This window comes from Hyla sarda, unplaced genomic scaffold (genome assembly GCF_029499605.1).
Source record: "Hyla sarda isolate aHylSar1 unplaced genomic scaffold, aHylSar1.hap1 scaffold_583, whole genome shotgun sequence".
Classification (NCBI taxonomy): Eukaryota; Metazoa; Chordata; class Amphibia; order Anura; family Hylidae; genus Hyla; species Hyla sarda.
The window spans coordinates 97037-122153 of NW_026610596.1; the positions used below are offsets into that span (position 1 = coordinate 97037).

A 25117-nucleotide genomic window follows, 5' to 3' on the forward strand; every position below is an offset into this window, starting at 1 on the left:
AAGGATGGGAGGGACCTAGAGATGAGAACAGTGTCCACCACTCCATAGGACAAGGATGAGGGGACCAAGAGATGAGAACAGTGTCCACCACTCCATAGGACAAGGATGATGGGACCAAGAGATGAGAACAGTGTCCACCAATCCATAGGACAAGGATGGGAGGGACCTAGAGATGAGAACAGTGTCCACCACTCCATAGGACAAGGATGAGGACACCAAGAGATGAGAACAGTGTCCACCACTCCATAGGAAAAGGATGGGGGGACCAAGAGATTAGAACAGTGTCCACCACTCCATAGAACAAGGATGATGGGACCAAGAGATGAGAACAGTGTCCACATCTCCATAGGACAAGGATGAGGACACCAAGAGATGAGAACAGTGTCCACCACTCCATAGGAAAAGGATGGGGGGACCAAGCGATGAGAACAGTGTCCACCACTCCATAGGACAAGGATGAGGGGACCAAGAGATGAGAACAGGGTCCACCACTCCATAGGACAAGGATGAGGACACCAAGAGATTAGAGCAGTGTCCACCACTACATAGGACAAGGATGGTGGGGACCTAGAGATGAGAACAGTGTCCACCACTCCATAGGACAAGGATGGTGGGGACCTAGAGATGATAACAGTGTCCACCACTCCATAGGACAAGGATGAGGAGACCAAGAGATGAGAACAGTGTCCACCACTCCATAGGACAAGGATGGGGGGGACCTAGAGATAAGAACAGTGTCCACCACTCCATAGGATAAATATGAGGGGACCAAGAGATGAGAACAGTGTCCACCGTTGCATAGAACAAGGATGAGGGGACCAAGAGATGAGAACAGTGTCCACTACTCCATAGGACAAGGATGAGGACACCAAGAGATGAGAACAGTGTCCACCATTCCATAGGACAAGGATGAGGACACCAAGAGATGAGAACAGTGTCCACCATTCCATAGGACAAGGATGAGGGGATCAGGAGATGAGAACAGTGTCCACCACTCCATAAGACAAGGATGAGGGGATCAGGAGATGAGAACAGTGTCCACCACTCCATAAGACAAGGATGAGGGGATCAGGAGATGAGAACAGTGTACACCACTCCATAAGACAAGGATGAGGGGATCAGGAGATGAGAACAGTGTCCACCACTCCATAGGACAAGGATGATGGGACCAAGAGATGAGAAGTGTCCACCACTCCATAGGACAAGGATGAGGACACCAAGAGATGAGAACAGTGTCCACCACTCCATAGGACAAGGATAAGGTTGGAATAGACCAAGTACCTGGGGTATGTCATTGGGCGTGGAGTTGTCAAACCCCAGATAAACAAAGTAGAGACCATTCGGAATTGGCCCGACCTGTCACTACCCGACAAGTGAAGTAGTTCCTGGGGATGGTAGGTTACTATTTGAGGTTTATCCGCCACTTTGCTACAGTAGCTGAACCATTAACAGACCTCTTAAAGTAATGCAAGGCCGTAATGGTGCGCTGGAACGAATAGGTAGAGCAGGCTTTCTCTACTTTAAAGTCGGCCCTATGTGTGTCTCCAGTTTTGGTGACACCCAACTTTAAAAGGGAATTTGTGGTACAGATGCATGCCTCTGAGGTAGGTCCCGCTGCTGTACTCTCACAGGAAGTCAACAGGGAGGAGCATCCTGCTTTCTTTCTCAGGCGCAAACTTACCCCGGCCGAGACCAGGCATAGTATAGTGGAGAGAGAGTGCCTGGCCATCAAGTGGGCACTCGAGTTTCTCCGCTATTGGGGAAGTTTCGTCTCGCGACGGATCATTCCCCCCTAAAGTGGATGTGCCAGGCCAAGGACAAAAATGCCAGGGTCACCAGGTGGTTTCTGTCATTGCAGAATTTTAAGTTCAATGTTGAACACAGGGCTGGTCGGTTGCTAGGCTACGCCGATGCCCTGTCACGGGTCCACTGTTGCCCAAGTGTTCACCCCCTCAGGGTTTAACAAAGGGGGGTGTATGTGAGAAGTTTAAAGGGGCCATCATGGACGGTCGATATGTGTCACCAAGGTTCCTGGTCTTGGGGAAGTAAGAGTCGGTATTATTCAGTGTCTGTGCTGCATGTTGTAGACTGACACTATGGCCGTAGTATGGCTGGAAGGCCAATCCAGGACGGCTCTTACTTGGAATGACCAAGTGTAGGGTGGGGGTCATTCCCCACAATCCAGGACGGCTCTTACTGGGAATGACCAAGTGTAGGGTGGGGGTCATTCCCCACAATTCAGCACGGCTCTTACTGGGAAGACCAAGTGTAGGGTGGGGATTATTCCCCACAATCCGGGATGGCTCTTACTGGGAATGACCAAGTGTAGGGTGGGGGTCATTCCCCACAATCCGGGGCGGCTCTTACTGGGAATGACCAAGTGTAGGGTGGGGGTCATTCCCCACAATCCGGGACCGCTCTTACTGGGAATGATCAAGTGCAGGGTGGTGATCATTCCCCACAATCCGGGACGGCTCTTACTGGGAATGACCAAGTGTAGGGTGGGGATCATTCCCCACAATCCAGGACGGCTCTTACTGGGAATGGTCAAGTGTAAGGTGGGGGTCATTCCCCACAATCCAGGACGGCTCTTACTGGGAATGACCAAGTGTAGGGTGGGGGTCATTCCCCACAATCCGGGACGGCTCTTACTGGGAATGACCAAGTGTAAGGTGGGGATCATTCCCCACAATCCAGGATGGCTCTTACTGGGAATGACCAAGTGTAGGGTGGGGGTCATTCCCCACAATCCGAGACGGCTCTTACTGGGAATGACCAAGTGTAGGGTGGGGATGATTCCCTACAATCCAGGACGGCTCTTACTGGGAATGACCAAGTGTAGGGTGGGGGTCATTCCCCACAATCCGGGACGGCTCTTACTGGGAATGACCAAGTGTAAGGTGGGGATCATTCCCCACAATCCAGGATGGCTCTTACTGGGAATGACCAAGTGTAGGGTGGGGGTCATTCCCCACAATCCGAGACGGCTCTTACTGGGAATGACCAAGTGTAGGGTGGGGATGATTCCCTACAATCCAGGACGGCTCTTACTGGGAATGACCAAGTGTAGGGTGGGGATGATTCCCCTCAATCCATGAAGGCTTTTGTTGGCCTTATAGGCCGCCTGCTCCACCAGCTGAGGGGGATTGTGTGTTTGTAGCTCACTCTATGTGTGTGTGAGCTGAACTCCTCCAACCAGCCTGGAGAAGACTTTCATATTGCCGCACGGTATGGACTCTTGTTTGAACTAACGCCTAAGGAACGCAGGTGTACTTTTCTTTTCCTTTTACTGCACTAAGACTGTTTTGTTATTGCCAGGTGTGAATAAAACCCTGAACTTTGATCAAAGCAGGTGATGTATATATAACTTTACTCAGCGGATATATATATATATATATATATATATATATATATATATATATTTATATATTGTATGCAATGTATCACTCCCATCATCCCTGACCCCAGGAGATCACAATCTAATCTCCTATCATACAATGTATCACTCCCATCATCCCTGACCCCAGGAGATCACAATCTAATCTCCTCTCATACAATGTATCACTCCCATCATCCCTGACTCCAGGAGATCACAATCTAATCTCCTATCACATACAATGTATCACTCCCATCATCTCTGACCCCAGGAGATCACAATCTAATCTCCTATCACATACAATGTATCACTCCCATCATCTCTGACCCCAGGAGATCACAATCTAATCTCCTATCACATACAATGTATCACTCCCATCATCCCTGACCCCAGGAGCTCACAATCTAATCTCCTATCATACAATGTATCACTCCCATCATCCCTGACCCCAGGAGATCACAATCTAATCTCCTATCATACAATGTGTCACTCCCATCATCCCTGACCCCAGGAGATCACAATCTAATCTCCTATCACATACCATGTATCACTCCCATCATCCCTGACCCCAGGAGATCACAATCTAATCTCCTATCACATACAATGTATCACTCCCATCATCTCTGACCCCAGGAGATCACAATCTAATCTCCTATAACATACAATGTATCACTCCCATCATCCCTGACCCCAGGAGCTCACAATCTAATCTCCTATTATACAATGTATCACTCCCATCATCCCTGACCCCAGGAGATCACAATCTAATCTCCTATCATACAATGTATCACTCCCATCATCCCTAACCCTAGGAGCTCACAATCTAGTCTCCTATCACATACAATGTATCACTCCCATCATCTCTGACCACAGGAGCTCACAACCTAATCTCCTATCATACAATGTATCACTCCCATCATCCCTGACCCCAGGAGCTCACAATCTAATCTCCTATCATACAATGTATCACTCCCATCATCCCTGACCCCAGGAGATCACAATCTAATCTCCTATCACACAATGTATCACTCCCATCATCCCTGACCCCAGGAGATCACAATCTAATCTCCTATCACATACAATGTATCACTCCCATCATCTCTGACCCCAGAAGCTAACAATCTAATCTCCTATCACATACAATGTATCACTCCCATCATCCCTGACCCCAGGAGATCACAATCTAATCTCCTATCACACAATGTATCACTCCCATCATCCCTGACCCCAGGAGATCACAATCTAATCTCCTATCACACAATGTATCACTCCCATCATCCCTGACCCCAGGAGATCACAATCTAATCTCCTATCATACAATGTATCACTCCCATCATCCCTGACTCCAGGAGATCACAATCTAATCTCCTATCACATACAATGTATCACTCCCATCATCCCTGACCCCAGGAGATCACAATCTAATCTCCTATCATACAATGTATCACTCCCATCATCCCTGACCCCAGGAGATCACAATCTAATCTCCTATCATACAATGTATCACTCCCATCATCCCTGACCCCAGGAGATCACAATCTAATCTCCTATTACATACAATGTATCACTCCCATCATCCCTGACCCCAGGAGCTCACAATCTAATCTCCTATCACATACAATGTATCACTCCCATCATCCCTGACCCCAGGAGATCACAATCTAATCTCCTATCATACACAATGTATCACTCCCATCATCCCTGACCCCAGGAGATCACAATCTAATCTCCTATCACATAATGTATCACTCCCATCATCCCTGACCCCAGGAGATCACAATCTAATCTCCTATCATACAATGTATCACTCCCATCAACCCTGACTCCAGGAGATCACAATCTAATCTCCTATCACATACAATGTATCACTCCCATCATCCCTGACCCCAGGAGATCACAATCTAATCTCCTATCACATACAATGTATCACTCCCATCATCCCTGACCCCAGGAGCTCACAATCTAATCTCCTATCACGTACAATGTATCACTCCCATCATCCCTGACCCCAGGAGATCACAATCTAATCTCCCATCACATACAATGTATCACTCCCATCATCCCTGACCCCAGGAGATCACAATCTAATCTCCTATCATACAATGTATCACTCCCATCATCCCTGACCCCAGGAAATCACAATCTAATCTCCTATCACATACAATGTATCACTCCCATCATCCCTGACCCCAGGAGATCACAATCTAATCACCTATCATACAATGTATCACTCCCATCATCCCTGACCCCAGGAGATCACAATCTAATCTCCTATCATAAAATGTATCACTCCCATCATCCCTGACCCCAGGAGATCACAATCTAATCTCCTATCATACAATGTATCACTCCCATCATCCCTGACCCTAGGAGATCCCAATCTAATCTCCTATCACATACAATGTATCACTCCCATCATCCCTGACCCCAGGAGATCACAATCTAATCTCCTATCACATACAATGTATCACTCCCATCATCCCTAACCCCAGGAGCTCACAATCTAATCTCCTATCATACAATGTATCACTCCCATCATCCCTGACCCCAGGAGATCACAATCTAATCTCCTATCACATACAATGTATCACTCCCATCATCCCTGACCCCAGGAGATCACAATCTAATCTCCTATCATACAATGTATCACTCCCATCATCCCTGACCCCAGGAGATCACAATCTAATCTCCTATCATACAATGTATCACTCCCATCATCCCTGACCCGAGGAGATCACAATCTAATCTCCTATCGCATACAATGTATCACTCCCATCATCCCTGACCCCAGGAGATCACAATCTAATCTCCTATCATACAATGTATCACTCCCATCATCCCTGACCCCAGGAGATCACAATCTAATCTCCTATCATACAATGTATCACTCCCATCATCCCTGACCCCAGGAGATCACAATCTAATCTCCTATCATACAATGTATCACTCCCATCATCCCTGACCCCAGGAGATCACAATCTAATCTCCTATCGCATACAATGTATCACTCCCATCATCCCTGACCCCAGGAGATCACAATCTAATCTCCTATCACACAATGTATCACTCCCATCATCCCTGACCCCAGGAGATCACAATCTAATCTCCTATCATACAATGTATCACTCCCATCATCCCTGACTCCAGGAGATCACAATCTAATCTCCTATCACATACAATGTATCACTCCCATCATCCCTGACCCCAGGAGATCACAATCTAATCTCCTATCATACAATGTATCACTCCCATCATCCCTGACTCCAGGAGATCACAATCTAATCTCCTATCATACAATGTATCACTCCCATCATCCCTGACCCCAGGAGATCACAATCTAATCTCCTATCACATACAATGTATCACTCCCATCATCCCTGACCCCAGGAGCTCACAATCTAATCTAGTATCACGTACAATGTATCACTCCCATCATCCCTGACCCCAGGAGATCACAATCTAATCTCCTATCATACAATGTATCACTCCCATCATCCCTGACCCCAGGAAATCACAATCTAATCTCCTATCACATACAATGTATCACTCCCATCATCCCTGACCCCAGGAGATCACAATCTAATCACCTATCATACAATGTATCACTCCCATCATCCCTGACCCCAGGAGATCACAATCTAATCTCCTATCATAAAATGTATCACTCCCATCATCCCTGACCCCAGGAGATCACAATCTAATCTCCTATCATACAATGTATCACTCCCATCATCCCTGACCCTAGGAGATCCCAATCTAATCTCCTATCACATACAATGTATCACTCCCATCATCCCTGACCCCAGGAGATCACAATCTAATCTCCTATCACATACAATGTATCACTCCCATCATCCCTAACCCCAGGAGCTCACAATCTAATCTCCTATCATACAATGTATCACTCCCATCATCCCTGACCCCAGGAGATCACAATCTAATCTCCTATCGCATACAATGTATCACTCCCATCATCCCTGACCCCAGGAGATCGCAATCTAATCTCCTATCACATACAATGTATCACTCCCATCATCCCTGACCCCAGGAGATCACAATCTAATCTCCTATCATACAATGTATCACTCCCATCATCCCTGACCCCAGGAGATCACAATCTAATCTCCTATCATACAATGTATCACTCCCATCATCCCTGACCCCAGGAGATCACAATCTAATCTCCTATCATACAATGTATCACTCCCATCATCCCTGACCCGAGGAGATCACAATCTAATCTCCTATCATACAATGTATCACTCCCATCATCCCTGACCCGAGGAGATCACAATCTAATCTCCTATCACACAATGTATCACTCCCATCATCCCTGACCCCAGGAGATCACAATCTACTCTCCTATCATACAATGTATCACTCCCATCATCCCTGACCCCAGGAGATCACAATCTAATCTCCTATCACATACAATGTATCACTTCCATCATCCCTGACCCCAGAAGCTCACAATCTAATCTCCTATCACATACAATGTATCACTCCCATCATCCCTGACCCCAGGAGATCACAATCTAATCCCCTATCATACAATGTATCACTCCCATCATCCCTGACCCCAGGAGATCACAATCTAATCTCCTATCATACAATGTATCACTCCCATCATCTCTGACCCCAGGAGATCACAATCTAATCTCCTATCATACAATGTATCACTCCCATCATCCCTGACCCCAGGAGATCACAATCTAATCTCCTATCACATACAATGTATCACTCCCATCATCCCTGACCCCAGGAGATCACAATCTAATCACCTATCATACAATGTATCACTCCCATCATCCCTGACCCCAGGAGATCACAATCTAATCTCCTATCATAAAATGTATCACTCCCATCATCCCTGACCCCAGGAGATCACAATCTAATCTCCTATCATACAATGTATCACTCCCATCATCCCTGACCCTAGGAGATCCCAATCTAATCTCCTATCACATACAATGTATCACTCCCATCATCCCTGACCCCAGGAGATCACAATCTAATCTCCTATCACATACAATGTATCACTCCCATCATCCCTAACCCCAGGAGCTCACAATCTAATCTCCTATCATACAATGTATCACTCCCATCATCCCTGACCCCAGGAGATCACAATCTAATCTCCTATTGCATACAATGTATCACTCCCATCATCCCTGACCCCAGGAGATCACAATCTAATCTCCTATCATACAATGTATCACTCCCATCATCCCTGACCCCAGGAGATCACAATCTAATCTCCTATCATACAATGTATCACTCCCATCATCCCTGACCCGAGGAGATCACAATCTAATCTCCTATCATACAATGTATCACTCCCATCATCCCTGACCCGAGGAGATCACAATCTAATCTCCTATCACACAATGTATCACTCCCATCATCCCTGACCCCAGGAGATCACAATCTACTCTCCTATCATACAATGTATCACTCCCATCATCCCTGACCCCAGGAGATCACAATCTAATCTCCTATCATACAATGTATCACTCCCATCATCCCTGACCCCAGGAGCTCACAATCTAATCTCCTATCATACAATGTATCACTCCCATCAATCCTGACCCCAGGAGATCAAAATCTAATCTCCTATCATACAATGTATCACTCCCATCATCCCTGACCCCAGGAGATCACAATCTAATCCCCTATCATACAATGTATCACTCCCATCATCCCTGACCCCAGGAGATCACAATCTAATCTCCTATCATACAATGTATCACTCCCATCATCTCTGACCCCAGGAGATCACAATCTAATCTCCTATCATACAATGTATCACTCCCATCATCCCTGACCCCAGGAGATCACAATCTAATCTCCTATCACATACAATGTATCACTCCCATCATCCCTGACCCCAGGAGATCACAGTCTAATCTCCTATCACACAATGTATCACTCCCATCATCCCTGACCCCAGGAGCTCACAATCTAATCTCCTATCATACAATGTATCACTCCCATCATCCCTGACCCCAGGAGATCACAATCTAATCTCCTATCACATACAATGTATCACTCCCATCATTTCTGACCCCAGGAGATCACAATATAATCTCCTATCACATACAATGTATCACTCCCATCATCCCTGACCCGAGGAGATCACAATCTAATCTCCTATCATACAATGTATCACTCCCATCATCCCTGACCCGAGGAGATCACAATCTAATCTCCTATCACACAATGTATCACTCCCATCATCCCTGACCCCAGGAGATCACAATCTACTCTCCTATCATACAATGTATCACTCCCATCATCCCTGACCCCAGGAGATCACAATCTAATCTCCTATCATACAATGTATCACTCCCATCATCCCTGACCCCAGGAGCTCACAATCTAATCTCCTATCATACAATGTATCACTCCCATCAATCCTGACCCCAGGAGATCAAAATCTAATCTCCTATCATACAATGTATCACTCCCATCATCCCTGACCCCAGGAGATCACAATCTAATCCCCTATCATACAATGTATCACTCCCATCATCCCTGACCCCAGGAGATCACAATCTAATCTCCTATCATACAATGTATCACTCCCATCATCTCTGACCCCAGGAGATCACAATCTAATCTCCTATCATACAATGTATCACTCCCATCATCCCTGACCCCAGGAGATCACAATCTAATCTCCTATCACATACAATGTATCACTCCCATCATCCCTGACCCCAGGAGATCACAGTCTAATCTCCTATCACACAATGTATCACTCCCATCATCCCTGACCCCAGGAGCTCACAATCTAATCTCCTATCATACAATGTATCACTCCCATCATCCCTGACCCCAGGAGATCACAATCTAATCTCCTATCACATACAATGTATCACTCCCATCATTTCTGACCCCAGGAGATCACAATATAATCTCCTATCACATACAATGTATCACTCCCATCATCCCTGACCCCAGGAGATCACAATCTAATCTCCTATCATACAATGTATCACTCCCATCATCCCTGACCCCAGGAGATCACAATCTAATCTCCTATCACATACAATGTATCACTCCCATCATCCCTGACCCCAGGAGCTTACAATCTAATCTCCTATCATATAATGTATCACTCCCATCATCCCTGACCCCAGGAGATCACAATCTAATCTCCTATCACATACAATGTATCACTCCCATCATCCCTGACCCCAGGAGCTCACAATCTAATCTCCTATCATACAATGTATCACTCCCATCATCCCTGACCCCAGGAGATCACAATCTAATCTCCTATCATACAATGTATCACTCCCATCATCCCTGACCCCGGGAGATCACAATCTAATCTCCTATCATACAATATATCACTCCCATCATCCCTGACCCCAGGAGATCACAATCTAATCTCCTATCACACAATGTATCACTCCCATCATCCCTGACCCCAGGAGATTACAATCTAATCTCCTATCATACAATGTATCACTCCCATCATCCCTGACCCCAGGAGATCACAATCTAATCTCCTATCATACAATGTATCACTCCCATCATCCCTGACCCAGGAGCTCACAATCTAATCTCCTATCATACAATGTATCACTCCTATCATCCCTGACCCCAGGAGATCACAATCTAATCTCCTATCACATACAATGTATCACTCCCATCATCCCTGACCCCAGGAGCTCACAATCTAATCTCCTATCATACAATGTATCACTCCCATCATCCCTGACCCCAGGAGATCACAATCTAATCTCCTATCATACAATGTATCACTCCCATCATCCCTGACCCCAGGAGATCACAATCTAATCCCCTATCATACAATGTATCACTCCCATCATCCCTGACCCCAGGAGATCACAATGTAATCTCCTATCATACAATGTATCACTCCCATCATCCCTGACCCCAGGAGATCACAATCTACTCTCCTATCATACAATGTATCACTCCCATCATCCCTGACCCCAGGAGATCACAATCTAATCTCCTATAATACAATGTATCACTCCCATCATCCCTGACCCCAGGAGATCACAATCTAATCTCTTTTCATACAATGTATCACTCCCATCATCCCTGACCCCAGGAGATCACAATCTAATCTCCTATCATACAATGTATCACTCCCATCATCCCTGACCCCAGGAGATCACAATCTAATCTCCTATCATACAATGTATCACTCCCATCATCCCTGACCCAGGAGATCACAATCTAATCTCCTATCATACAATGTATCACTCCCATCATCCCTGACCCCAGGAGATCACAATCTAATCTCCTATAATACAATGTATCACTCCCATCATCCCTGACCCCAGGAGATCACAATCTAATCTCCTATCATACAATGTATCACTCCCATCATCCCTGACCCCAGGAGATCACAATCTAATCTCCTATCATACAATGTATCACTCCCATCATCCCTGACCCCAGGAGATCACAATCTAATCTCCTATAATACAATGTATCACTCCCATCATCCCTGACTTCAGGAGATCACAATCTAATCTCCTATCATACAATGTATCACTCCCATCATCCCTGACCCCAGGAGATCACAATCTAATCTCCTATCACATACAATGTATCACTCCCATCATCCCTGACCCCAGTACTATGTGTATATATATATATATATATATAGCCGCCCATCTATATACAGCTGAGGACGCCCCATGGGCCATGACTGTTGCAGGGTCAGGACTATTATACATCTTTTATCTTATACTGCGTACTGGGTTATTACAATATATTATTATGGATTATTATTATATATCTGGTCTGTAATAAATCCCAGTGACTCTCCACAGCGCAGATACAGGACACTGACTGGTCTCATCTTCTCCATTACAGGTCCAGGACATCATCACTGGAGCTACACAGGTAATAACGTTATATCCACCCCTATATAATCTGCTATAGGTCATGTGTGGTATCATAACAGAGGATGGCGAATATATCATACGGTAATACAGGATATTATAGGAGGAGATGGAGGATATAGTATATGACAATACAGGATATTATAGGAGGATATAGTATATGATAATACAGGATATTATAGGAGGATATAGTATATGATAATACAGGATATTATAGGAGGATATAGTATATCATAATACAGGATATTATAGGAGGATATAGTATATGATACAGGATATTATAGGAGGGGCAGGAGTATATAGTATATCATAATACAGGATATTATAGGAGGGGATGGAGTATATAGTATATGATAATACAGGATATTATAGGAGGGGATGGAGGATATAGTATATGATAATACAGGATATTATAGGAGGATATAGTATATCATAATACAGGATATTATAGGAGGGGATGGAGGATATAGTATATGATAATACAGGATATTATAGGAGGGGATGGAGGATATAGTATATGATAATACAAGATATTATAGGAGGGGATGGAGGATATAGTATATGATAATACAGGATATTATAGGAGGATATAGTATATGATAATACAGGATATTATAGGAGGGGATGGAGGATATAGTATATGATAATACAGGATATTATAGGAGGATATAGTATATGATAATACAGGATATTATAGGAGTATATAGTATATGATACAGGATATTATAGGAGGGGATGGAGGATATAGTATATGATAACACAGGATAATATAGGAGGGGATGGAGGATATAGTATATGATAATACAGGATATTATAGGAGGAGATGGAGGATATAGTATCTGATAATACAGGATATTATAGGAGGGGATGGAGGATATAGTATATGATAATACAGGATAATATAGGAGGGGATGGAGGATATAGTATATGATAATACAGGATATTATAGGAGGAGATGGAGGATATAGTATCTGATAATACAGGATATTATAGGAGGGGATGGAGGATATAGTATATGATAATACAGGATATTATAGGAGTATATAGTATATGATACAGGATATTATAGGAGGGGATGGAGGATATAGTATATGATAATACAGGATAATGTAGGAGGGGATGGAGGATATAGTATATAATAATAAAGGATATTATAGGAGGGGATGGAGGATATAGTATATGATAATACAGGATATTATAGGAGGGGATGGAGGAAATAGTATATGATAATACAGGATATTATAGGAGGGGATGGAGGATATAGTATATGATAATACAGGATAATATAGGAGGAGATGGAGGAAATAGTATATGATAGTTCAGGATATTATAGGAGGATATAGTATATGATAATACAGGATATTATAGGAGGGGATGGAGGATATAGTATATGATACAGGATATTATAGGAGGGGCAGGAGGATATAGTATATGATAATACAGGATATTATAGGAGGGGAAGGAGGATATAGTATATGATAATACAGGATATTATAGGAGGATATAGTATATGATAATACAGGATATTATAGGAGGGGAAGGAGGATATAGTATATAATAATACAGGATATTATAGGAGGGGATGGAGGATATAGTATATGATAATACAGGATATTATAAGAGGGGAGGGAGGATATAGTATATGATAATACAGGATAATATAGGAGGGGATGGAGGATATAGTATATGATAATACAGGATATTATAGTAGGGGATGGAGGATATAGTATATGATAATACAGGATATTATAGGAGGGGATGGAGGATATAGTATATGATAATACAGGATATTATAGGAGGGGAAGGAGGATATAGTATATAATAATACAGGATATTATAGGAGGGGATGGAGGATATAGTATATGATAATACAGGATATTATAAGAGGGGAGGGAGGATATAGTATATGATAATACAGGATAATATAGGAGGGGATGGAGGATATAGTATATGATAATACAGGATATTATAGTAGGGGATGGAGGATATAGTATATGATAATACAGGATATTATAGGAGGATATAGTATATGATAATACAGGATATTATAGGAGGGGATGGAGGATATAGTATATGATAATACAGGATATTATAGGAGGGGATGGAGGATATAGTATATGATAATACAGGATATTATAGGAGGATATAGTATATGATAATACAGGATATTATAGGAGGATATAGTATATGATACAGGATATTATAGGAGGGGATGGAGGATATAGTATATGATAATACAGGATATTATAGGAGGGGATGGAGGATATAGTATATGATAATACAGGATATTATAGGAGGGGATGGAGGATATAGTATATGATAATACAGGATATTATAGGAGGGGATGGAGGATATAGTATATGATAATACAGGATATTATAGGAGGATATAGTATATGATAATACAGGATATTATAGGAGGATATAGTATATGATAATACAGGATATTATAGGAGGGGATGGAGGATATAGTATATGATAATACAGGATATTATAGGAGGGGATGGAGGATATAGTATATGATAATAAAGGATATTATAGGAGTATATAGTATATGATAATACAGGATATTATAGGAGGGGATGGAGGATATAGTATATAATAATAAAGGATATTATAGGAGTATATAGTATATGATAATACAGGATATTATAGGAGGGGATGGAGGATATAGTATATGATAATACAGGATATTATAGGAGGATATAGTATATGATAATACAGGATAGTATAGGAGGGGATGGAGGATATAGTATATGATAATACAGGATATTATAGGAGGATATAGTATATGATAATACAGGATATTATAGGAGGATATAGTATATGATAATACAGGATATTATAGGAGGGGGTGGAGGATATAGTATATGATAATACAGGATATTATAGGAGTATATAGTATATGATAATACAGGATATTATAGGAGTATATAGTATATGATACAGGATATTATAGGAGGGGATGGAGGATATAGTATATGATAATACAGGATATTATAGGAGGATATAGTATATGACAATACAGGATATTATAGGAGGATATAGTATATGATAATACAGGATATTATAGGAGGGGGTGGAGGATATAGTATATGATAATACAGGATATTATAGGAGTATATAGTATATGATAATACAGGATATTATAGGAGTATATAGTATATGATACAGGATATTATAGGAGGGGATGGAGGATATAGTATATGATAATACAGGATATTATAGGAGGGGGTGGAGGATATAGTATATGATAATACAGGATATTATAGGAGTATATAGTATATGATAATACAGGATATTATAGGAGTATATAGTATATGATACAGGATATTATAGGAGGGGATGGAGGATATAGTATATGATAATACAGGATATTATAGGAGGATATAGTATATGATAATACAGGATATTATAGGAGGATATAGTATATGATAATACAGGATATTATAGGAGGGGGTGGAGGATATAGTATATGATAATACAGAATATTATAGGAGTATATAGTATATGATAATACAGGATATTATAGGAGTATATAGTATATGATACAGGATTTTATAGGAGGGGATGGAGGATATAGTATATGATAATACAGGATAATATAGGAGGGGATGGAGGATATAGTATATGATAATACAGGATATTATAGGAGGATATAGTATATGATAATGCAGGATATTATGGGAGGATATAGTATATGATACAGGATATTATAGGAGGGGATGGAGGATATAGTATATGATAATACAGGATATTATAGGAGGATATAGTATATGATAATACAGGATATTGATATTATAGGAGGGGATGGAGGATATAGTATATGACAATACAGGATATTATAGGAGGGGATGGATATAGTATATGATAATACAGGATATTATAGGAGTATATAGTATATGATAATACAGGATATTATAGGAGGATATAGTATATGATAGTTCAGGATATTATAGGAGGATATAGTATATGATAATACAGGATATTATAGGAGGATATAGTATATGATAGTTCAGGATATTATAGGAGGATATAGTATATGATAATACAGGATATTATAGGAGGGGCAGGAGGATATAGTATATGATAATACAGGATAATATAGGAGGGGCAGGAGGATATAGTATATGATAATACAGGATATTATAGGAGGGGAAGGAGGATATAGTATATGATAATACAGGATATTATAGGAGGGGATGGAGGATATAGTATATGATAATACAGGATATTATAAGAGGGGATGGAGGATATAGTATATGATAATACAGGATAATATAGGAGGGGATGGAGGATATAGTACCGTATATGATAATACAGGATATTATAGTAGGGGATGGAGGAAATAGTATATGATAATACAGGATATTATAGGAGGGGATGGAGGATATAGTATATGATAATACAGGATATTATAGGAGGGGATGGAGGAAATAGTATATGATAATACAGGATATTATAGGAGGGGAAGGAGGATATAGTATATGATAATACAGGATATTATAAGAGGGGATGGAGGATATAGTATATGATAATACAGGATAATATAGGAGGGGATGGAGGATATAGTATATGATAATACAGGATATTATAGGAGGGGATGGAGGAAATAGTATATGATAATACAGCATATTATAGGAGGATATAGTATATGATAATACAGGATATTATAGGAGGGGATGGAGGATATAGTATATGATAATACAGGATATTATAGGAGGGGATGGAGGATATAGTATATGATAATACAGGATATTATAGGAGGGGATGGAGGATATAGTATATGATAATACAGGATATTATAGGAGGATATAGTATATGATAATACAGGATATTATAGGAGGGGATGGAGGATATAGTATATGATAATACAGGATATTATAGGAGGGGATGGAGGATATAGTATATGATAATACAGGATATTATAGGAGGATATAGTATATGACAATACAGGATATTATAGGAGGGGAGGGAGGATATAGTATATGATAATACAGGATATTATAGGAGGGGATGGAGGATATAGTATATGATAATACAGGATATTATAGGAGGGGATGGAGGATATAGTATATGATAATACAGGATATTATAGGAGGATATAGTATATGATAATACAGGATATTATAGGAGGATATAGTATATGACAATACAGGATATTATAGGAGGATATAGTATATGACAATACAGGATGTTATAGGAGGATATAGTATATGATAGTTCAGGATATTATAGGAGGATATAGTATATGATAGTTCAGGATATTATAGGAGGATATAGTATATGATAATACAGGATATTATAGGAGGATATAGTATATGATAATACAGGATATTATAGGAGGATATAGTATATGATACAGGATATTATAGGAGGGAATGGAGGATATAGTATATGATAATACAGGATATTATAAGAGGGGATGGAGGATATAGTATATGATAATACAGGATAATATAGGAGGGGATGGAGGATATAGTACCGTATATGATAATACAGGATATTATAGTAGGGGATGGAGGAAATAGTATATGATAATACAGGATATTATAGGAGGGGATGGAGGATATAGTATATGATAATACAGGATATTATAGGAGGGGATGGAGGAAATAGTATATGATAATACAGGATATTATAGGAGGGGAAGGAGGATATAGTATATGATAATACAGGATATTATAAGAGGGGATGGAGGATATAGTATATGATAATACAGGATAATATAGGAGGGGATGGAGGATATAGTATATGATAATACAGGATATTATAGGAGGGGATGGAGGAAATAGTATATGATAATACAGCATATTATAGGAGGATATAGTATATGATAATACAGGATATTATAGGAGGGGATGGAGGATATAGTATATGATAATACAGGATATTATAGGAGGGGATGGAGGATATAGTATATGATAATACAGGATATTATAGGAGGGGATGGAGGATATAGTATATGATAATACAGGATATTATAGGAGGATATAGTATATGATAATACAGGATATTATAGGAGGGGATGGAGGATATAGTATATGATAATACAGGATATTATAGGAGGGGATGGAGGATATAGTATATGATAATACAGGATATTATAGGAGGATATAGTATATGACAATACAGGATATTATAGGAGGGGAGGGAGGATATAGTATATGATAATACAGGATATTATAGGAGGGGATGGAGGATATAGTATATGATAATACAGGATATTATAGGAGGGGATGGAGGATATAGTATATGATAATACAGGATATTATAGGAGGATATAGTATATGATAATACAGGATATTATAGGAGGATATAGTATATGACAATACAGGATATTATAGGAGGATATAGTATATGACAATACAGGATGTTATAGGAGGATATAGTATATGATAGTTCAGGATATTATAGGAGGATATAGTATATGATAGTTCAGGATATTATAGGAGGATATAGTATATGATAATACAGGATATTATAGGAGGATATAGTATATGATAATACAGGATATTATAGGAGGATATAGTATATGATACAGGATATTATAGGAGGGAATGGAGGATATAGTATATGATAATACAGGATATTATAGGAGGGGCAGGAGGATATAGTATATGATAATACAGGATATTATAGGAGGGGATGGAGGATATAGTATATGATAATACAGGATATTATAGGAGGGAATGGAGGATATAGTATATGATAATACATGATATTATAGGAGGGGATGGAGGATATAGTATATGATAATACAAGATATTATAGGAGGGGCAGGAGGATATAGTATATGATAACACAGGATATTATAGGAGGGGAAGGAGGATATAGTATATGATAATACAGGATATTATAGGAGGATATAGTATATGATAATACAGGATATTATAGGAGGGGGTGGAGGATATAGTATATGATAATACAGGTATTATAGGAGGGGATGGAGGATATAGTATATGATAATACAGGATATTATAGGAGGATATAGTATATGACAATACAGGATGTCTGTCGTCTGTCTCTCCCACATTTAATATTTTACCTGAGATCTGCGGATTGTGCCAGAAGATCAGTTAATAACAGACAACAATAGATAATGCGTGAGAGGGGAACACTGCCCCCACAGGATACACAGGATGCTGCACCCTGTACAACCTGCCAGAACTTACTGAACGGTGAACAGTAATATGCGGCAGGACTGCTATCAAATATTTTAAAGAAGAAATCGAGTGCAAAACAAGTTATCCCGTATCCGCAGGATTAGATTATTAGAAAAGCTTTATTGATCATTCAGTCATCACAAGTCATAAAATAAATTACAATCACACAAAGCATGACGGTACAATATACAGCACAGGTTCCCTACACTATACCACATGCTATACTAACATTCCTGCACACATTATATACATGACGGTACAATATACAGCACAGGTTCCCTACACTATACCACATGCTATACTAACATTCCTGCACACATTATATACATGACGGTACAATATACAGCACAGGTTCCCTACACTATACCACATGTTATACTAACATTCCTGCACACATTATATACATGACGGTACAATATACAGCACAGGTTCCCTACACTATACCACATGTTATACTAACATTCCTGCACACATTATATACATGACGGTACAATATACAGCACAGGTTCCCTACACTATACCACATGCTATACTAACATTCCTGCACACATTATATACATGACGGTACAATATACAGCACAGGTTCCCTACACTATACCACATGCTATACTAACATTCCTGCACACATTATATACATGACGGTACAATATACAGCACAGGTTCCCTACACTATACCACATGTTATAATAACATTCCTGCACACATTATATACATGACGGTACAATATACAGCACAGGTTCCCTACACTATACCACATGTTATACTAACATTCCTGCACACATTATATACATGACGGTACAATATACAGCACAGGTTCCCTACACTATACCACACGCTATACTAACATTCCTGCACACATTATATACATGACGGTACAATATACAGCACAGGTTCCCTACACTATACCACATGTTATAATAACATTCCTGCACACATTATATACATGACGGTACAATATACAGCACAGGTTCCTTACACTATACCACATGTTATACTAACATTCCTGCACACATTATATACATGACGGTAAAATATACAGCACAGGTTCCCTACACTATACCACATGTTATAATAACGTTCCTGCATACATTATATACTTGACGGTACAATATACAGCACAGGTTCCCTACACTATACCACATGTTATACTAACATTCCTGCACACATTATATACATGACGGTACAATATACAGCACAGGTTCCCTACACTATACCACATATTATACTAACATTCCTGCAAACATTATATACATGACGGTACAATATACAGCACAGGTTCCCTACACTATACCACATGTTATACTAACATTCCTGCACACATTATATACATGACGGTACAATATACAGCGCAGGTTCCCTACACTATACCACATGTTATACTAACATTCCTGCACACATTATATACATGACGGTACAATATACAGCACAGGTTCCCTACACTATACCACATGTTATACTAACATTCCTGCATACATTATATACATGATGGTACAATATACAGCACAGGTTCTCTACACTATACCACATGTTAGACTAACATTCCTGCACACATTATATACATGACGGTACAATATACAGCACAGGTTCCCTACACTATACCACATGTTATACTAACATTCCTGCACACATTATATACATGACGGTACAATATACAGCACAGGTTCCCTACACTATACCACATGTTATACTAACATTCCTGCACACATTATATACATGACGGTACAATATACAGCACAGGTTCCCTACACTATACCACATGTTATACTAACATTCCTGCACACATTATATACATGACGGTACAATATACAGCACAGGTTCCCTACACTATACTGTCTACCACATGCTATACTAACATTCCTGCACACATTATATACATGACGGTGCAATATACAGCACAGGTTCCCTACACTTTACTGTCTACCACATGCTATACTAACATTCCTGCACACATTATATACATGACGGTACAATATACAGCACAGGTTCCCTACACTATACCACATGCTATACTAACATTCTTGCACACATTATATACATGACGGTACAATATACAGCACAGGTTCCCTACACTATAAACTATACCACATGCTACACCAAAATTCCTGCACACATTATATACCGGTACAATATACAGCACAGGTTCCCTACACTATACCACATGTTATAATAACATTCCTGCACACATTATATACATGACGGTACAATATACAGCACAGGTTCCCTACACTATACCACATGCTTTACTAACATTCCTGCACACATTATAAACATGACAGTACAATATACAGCACAGGTTCCCTAAGCTATAGATTATACCACATGCTGCACTAACATTCCTTGGGTCCCTAACATCCCTAGCATAAAATCGCGCCGCAATGAGCGGCGACCACCACTGCCGCAACACCAGTGCCCACAGGAAGAACGACCCACTGCAATGGACGCCGCACTGCACTGCACCAATGTGAACAAGTGTAAAAGCTCACTTACCAGGGTGCTTCCAGAAAGAGCCTGGGAGGCTGTCAGAAAGAATAGGGCCCTATGCAGCTTCCTGCCAATTTATATAGCCCTGGGCTGAGGGGGAGGGGCAGAGTGCTTACCAAGTAAAAACAAAAAAAGTAAGGGGCTCGATACTTACAGATGGTCGTGATGTGGCTAGTGGACTGCACTTCATGATCATCAAGTATACGAACGACCTGTTAGTTTAATACATTTTGTTGAGATGCCTTAGATCATTGTGGATGTGCGACCATGTCTGTTTTTTTTCTCTACTTGAAGTCACATTGTGTTTTCTATTTCCTTCTTTGTTGCTTTTACTTGGTCAGCACTCTGCCCCTCCACCTCATCCCAGGCATATATAAAGTGGCAGGAAGCTGCATAGGACCCAATTCTTTCTGGCAGTCTTCCAGTCTCTGACATGGAGCACATGGTAAGTGAGCTTTGTGACCTGTTCACACTGGTGTTGCGCTGTGCAGCGTCCAATGCTATACACTATACCACACGCTACACTAACATTCCTGCACACATTCTATACATGACAGTAAAATATACAGCACAGGTTCCCTACACTATACACTATACCTCATGCTACACTAACATTCCTGCACACATTATATACATGACGGTAAAATATACAGCACAGGTTCCCTACACTATACCACATGTTATAATAACGTTCCTGCATACATTATATACTTGACGGTACAATATACAGCACAGGTTCCCTACACTATACCACATGTTATACTAACATTCCTGCACACATTATATACATGACGGTACAATATACAGCACAGGTTCCCTACACTATACCACATATTATACTAACATTCCTGCAAACATTATATACATGACGGTACAATATACAGCACAGGTTCCCTACACTATACCACATGTTATACTAACATTCCTGCACACATTATATACATGACGGTACAATATACAGCGCAGGTTCCCTACACTATACCACATGTTATACTAACATTCCTGCACACATTATATACATGACGGTACAATATACAGCACAGGTTCCCTACACTATACCACATGTTATACTAACATTCCTGCACACATTATATACATGACAGTACAATATACAGCACAGGTTCCCTACACTATACCACATGTTATACTAACATTCCTGCACACATTATATACATGACGGTACAATATACAGCACAGGTTCCCTACACTATACCACATGTTATACTAACATTCCTGCACACATTATATACATGACGGTACAATATACAGCACAGGTTCCCTACACTATACTGTCTACCACATGCTATACTAACATTTCTGCACACATTATATACATGACGGTGCAATATACAGCACAGGTTCCCTACACTTTACTGTCTACCACATGCTATACTAACATTCCTGCACACATTATATACATGACGGTACAATATACAGCACAGGTTCCCTACACTATACCACATGCTATGCTAACATTCTTGCACACATTATATACATGACGGTACAATATACAGCACAGGTTCCCTACACTATAAACTATACCACATGCTACACCAAAATTCCTGCACACATTATATACCGGTACAATATACAGCACAGGTTCCCTACACTATACCACATGTTATAATAACATTCCTGCACACATTATATACATGACGGTACAATATACAGCACAGGTTCCCTACACTATACCACATGCTTTACTAACATTCCTGCACACATTATAAACATGACAGTACAATATACAGCACAGGTTCCCTAAGCTATAGATTATACCACATGCTGCACTAACATTCCTTGGGTCCCTAACATCCCTAGCATAAAATCGCGCCGCAATGAGCGGCGACCACCACTGCCGCAACACCAGTGCCCACAGGAAGAACGACCCACTGCAATGGACGCCGCACTGCACTGCACCAATGTGAACAAGTGTAAAAGCTCACTTACCAAGGTGCTTCCAGAAAGAGCCTGGGAGGCTGTCAGAAAGAATAGGGCCCTATGCAGCTTCCTGCCAATTTATATAGCCCTGGGCTGAGGGGGAGGGGCAGAGTGCTTACCAAGTAAAAACAAAAAAAGTAAGGGGCTCGATACTTACAGATGGTCGTGATGTGGCTAGTGGACTGCACTTCATGATCATCAAGTATACGAACGACCTGTTAGTTTAATACATTTTGTTGAGATGCCTTAGATCATTGTGGATGTGCGACCATGTCTGTTTTTTTTCTCTACTTGAATTCACATTGTGTTTTCTATTTCCTTCTTTGTTGCTTTTACTTGGTCAGCACTCTGCCCCTCCACCTCATCCCAGGCATATATAAATTGGCAGGAAGCTGCATAGGACCCAATTCTTTCTGGCAGTCTTCCAGTCTCTGACATGGAGCACATGGTAAGTGAGCTTTGTGACCTGTTCACACTGGTGTTGCGCTGTGCAGCGTCCAATGCTATACACTATACCACACGCTACACTAACATTCCTGCACACATTCTATACATGACAGTAAAATATACAGCACAGGTTCCCTACACTATACACTATACCTCATGCTACACTAACATTCCTGCACACATTATATACATGACGGTAAAATATACAGCACAGGTTCCCTACACTATACCACATGTTATAATAACGTTCCTGCATACATTATATACTTGACGGTACAATATACAGCACAGGTTCCCTACACTATACCACATGTTATACTAACATTCCTGCACACATTATATACATGACGGTACAATATACAGCACAGGTTCCCTACACTATACCACATATTATACTAACATTCCTGCAAACATTATATACATGACGGTACAATATACAGCACAGGTTCCCTACACTATACCACATGCTATACTAACATTCCTGCACACATTATATACATGACGGTACAATATACAGCGCAGGTTCCCTACACTATACCACATGTTATACTAACATTCCTGCACACATTATATACATGACGGTACAATATACAGCACAGGTTCCCTACACTATACCACATGTTATACTAACATTCCTGCACACATTATATACATGACGGTACAATATACAGCACAGGTTCCCTACACTATACCACATGTTATACTAACATTCCTGCACACATTATATACATGACGGTACAATATACAGCACAGGTTCCCTACACTATACCACATGTTATACTAACATTCCTGCACACATTATATACATGACGGTACAAT

At 40.5% G+C, this 25117-nt stretch overlaps 1 protein-coding gene across 1 annotated transcript in view; it reads left to right on the forward strand.

Moving 5' to 3' along the window:
• The window catches only part of LOC130340277 (carbonic anhydrase 9-like), a 140588-nt gene that overhangs the window by 66682 nt on the left and 48789 nt on the right, over positions 1–25117 (forward strand). Inside the window, exon 2 of the mRNA XM_056554166.1 lies at positions 12239–12268. Coding sequence (XP_056410141.1) covers positions 12239–12268 — 30 coding nt within the window. The remainder of the gene's footprint in view (positions 1–12238; positions 12269–25117) is intronic.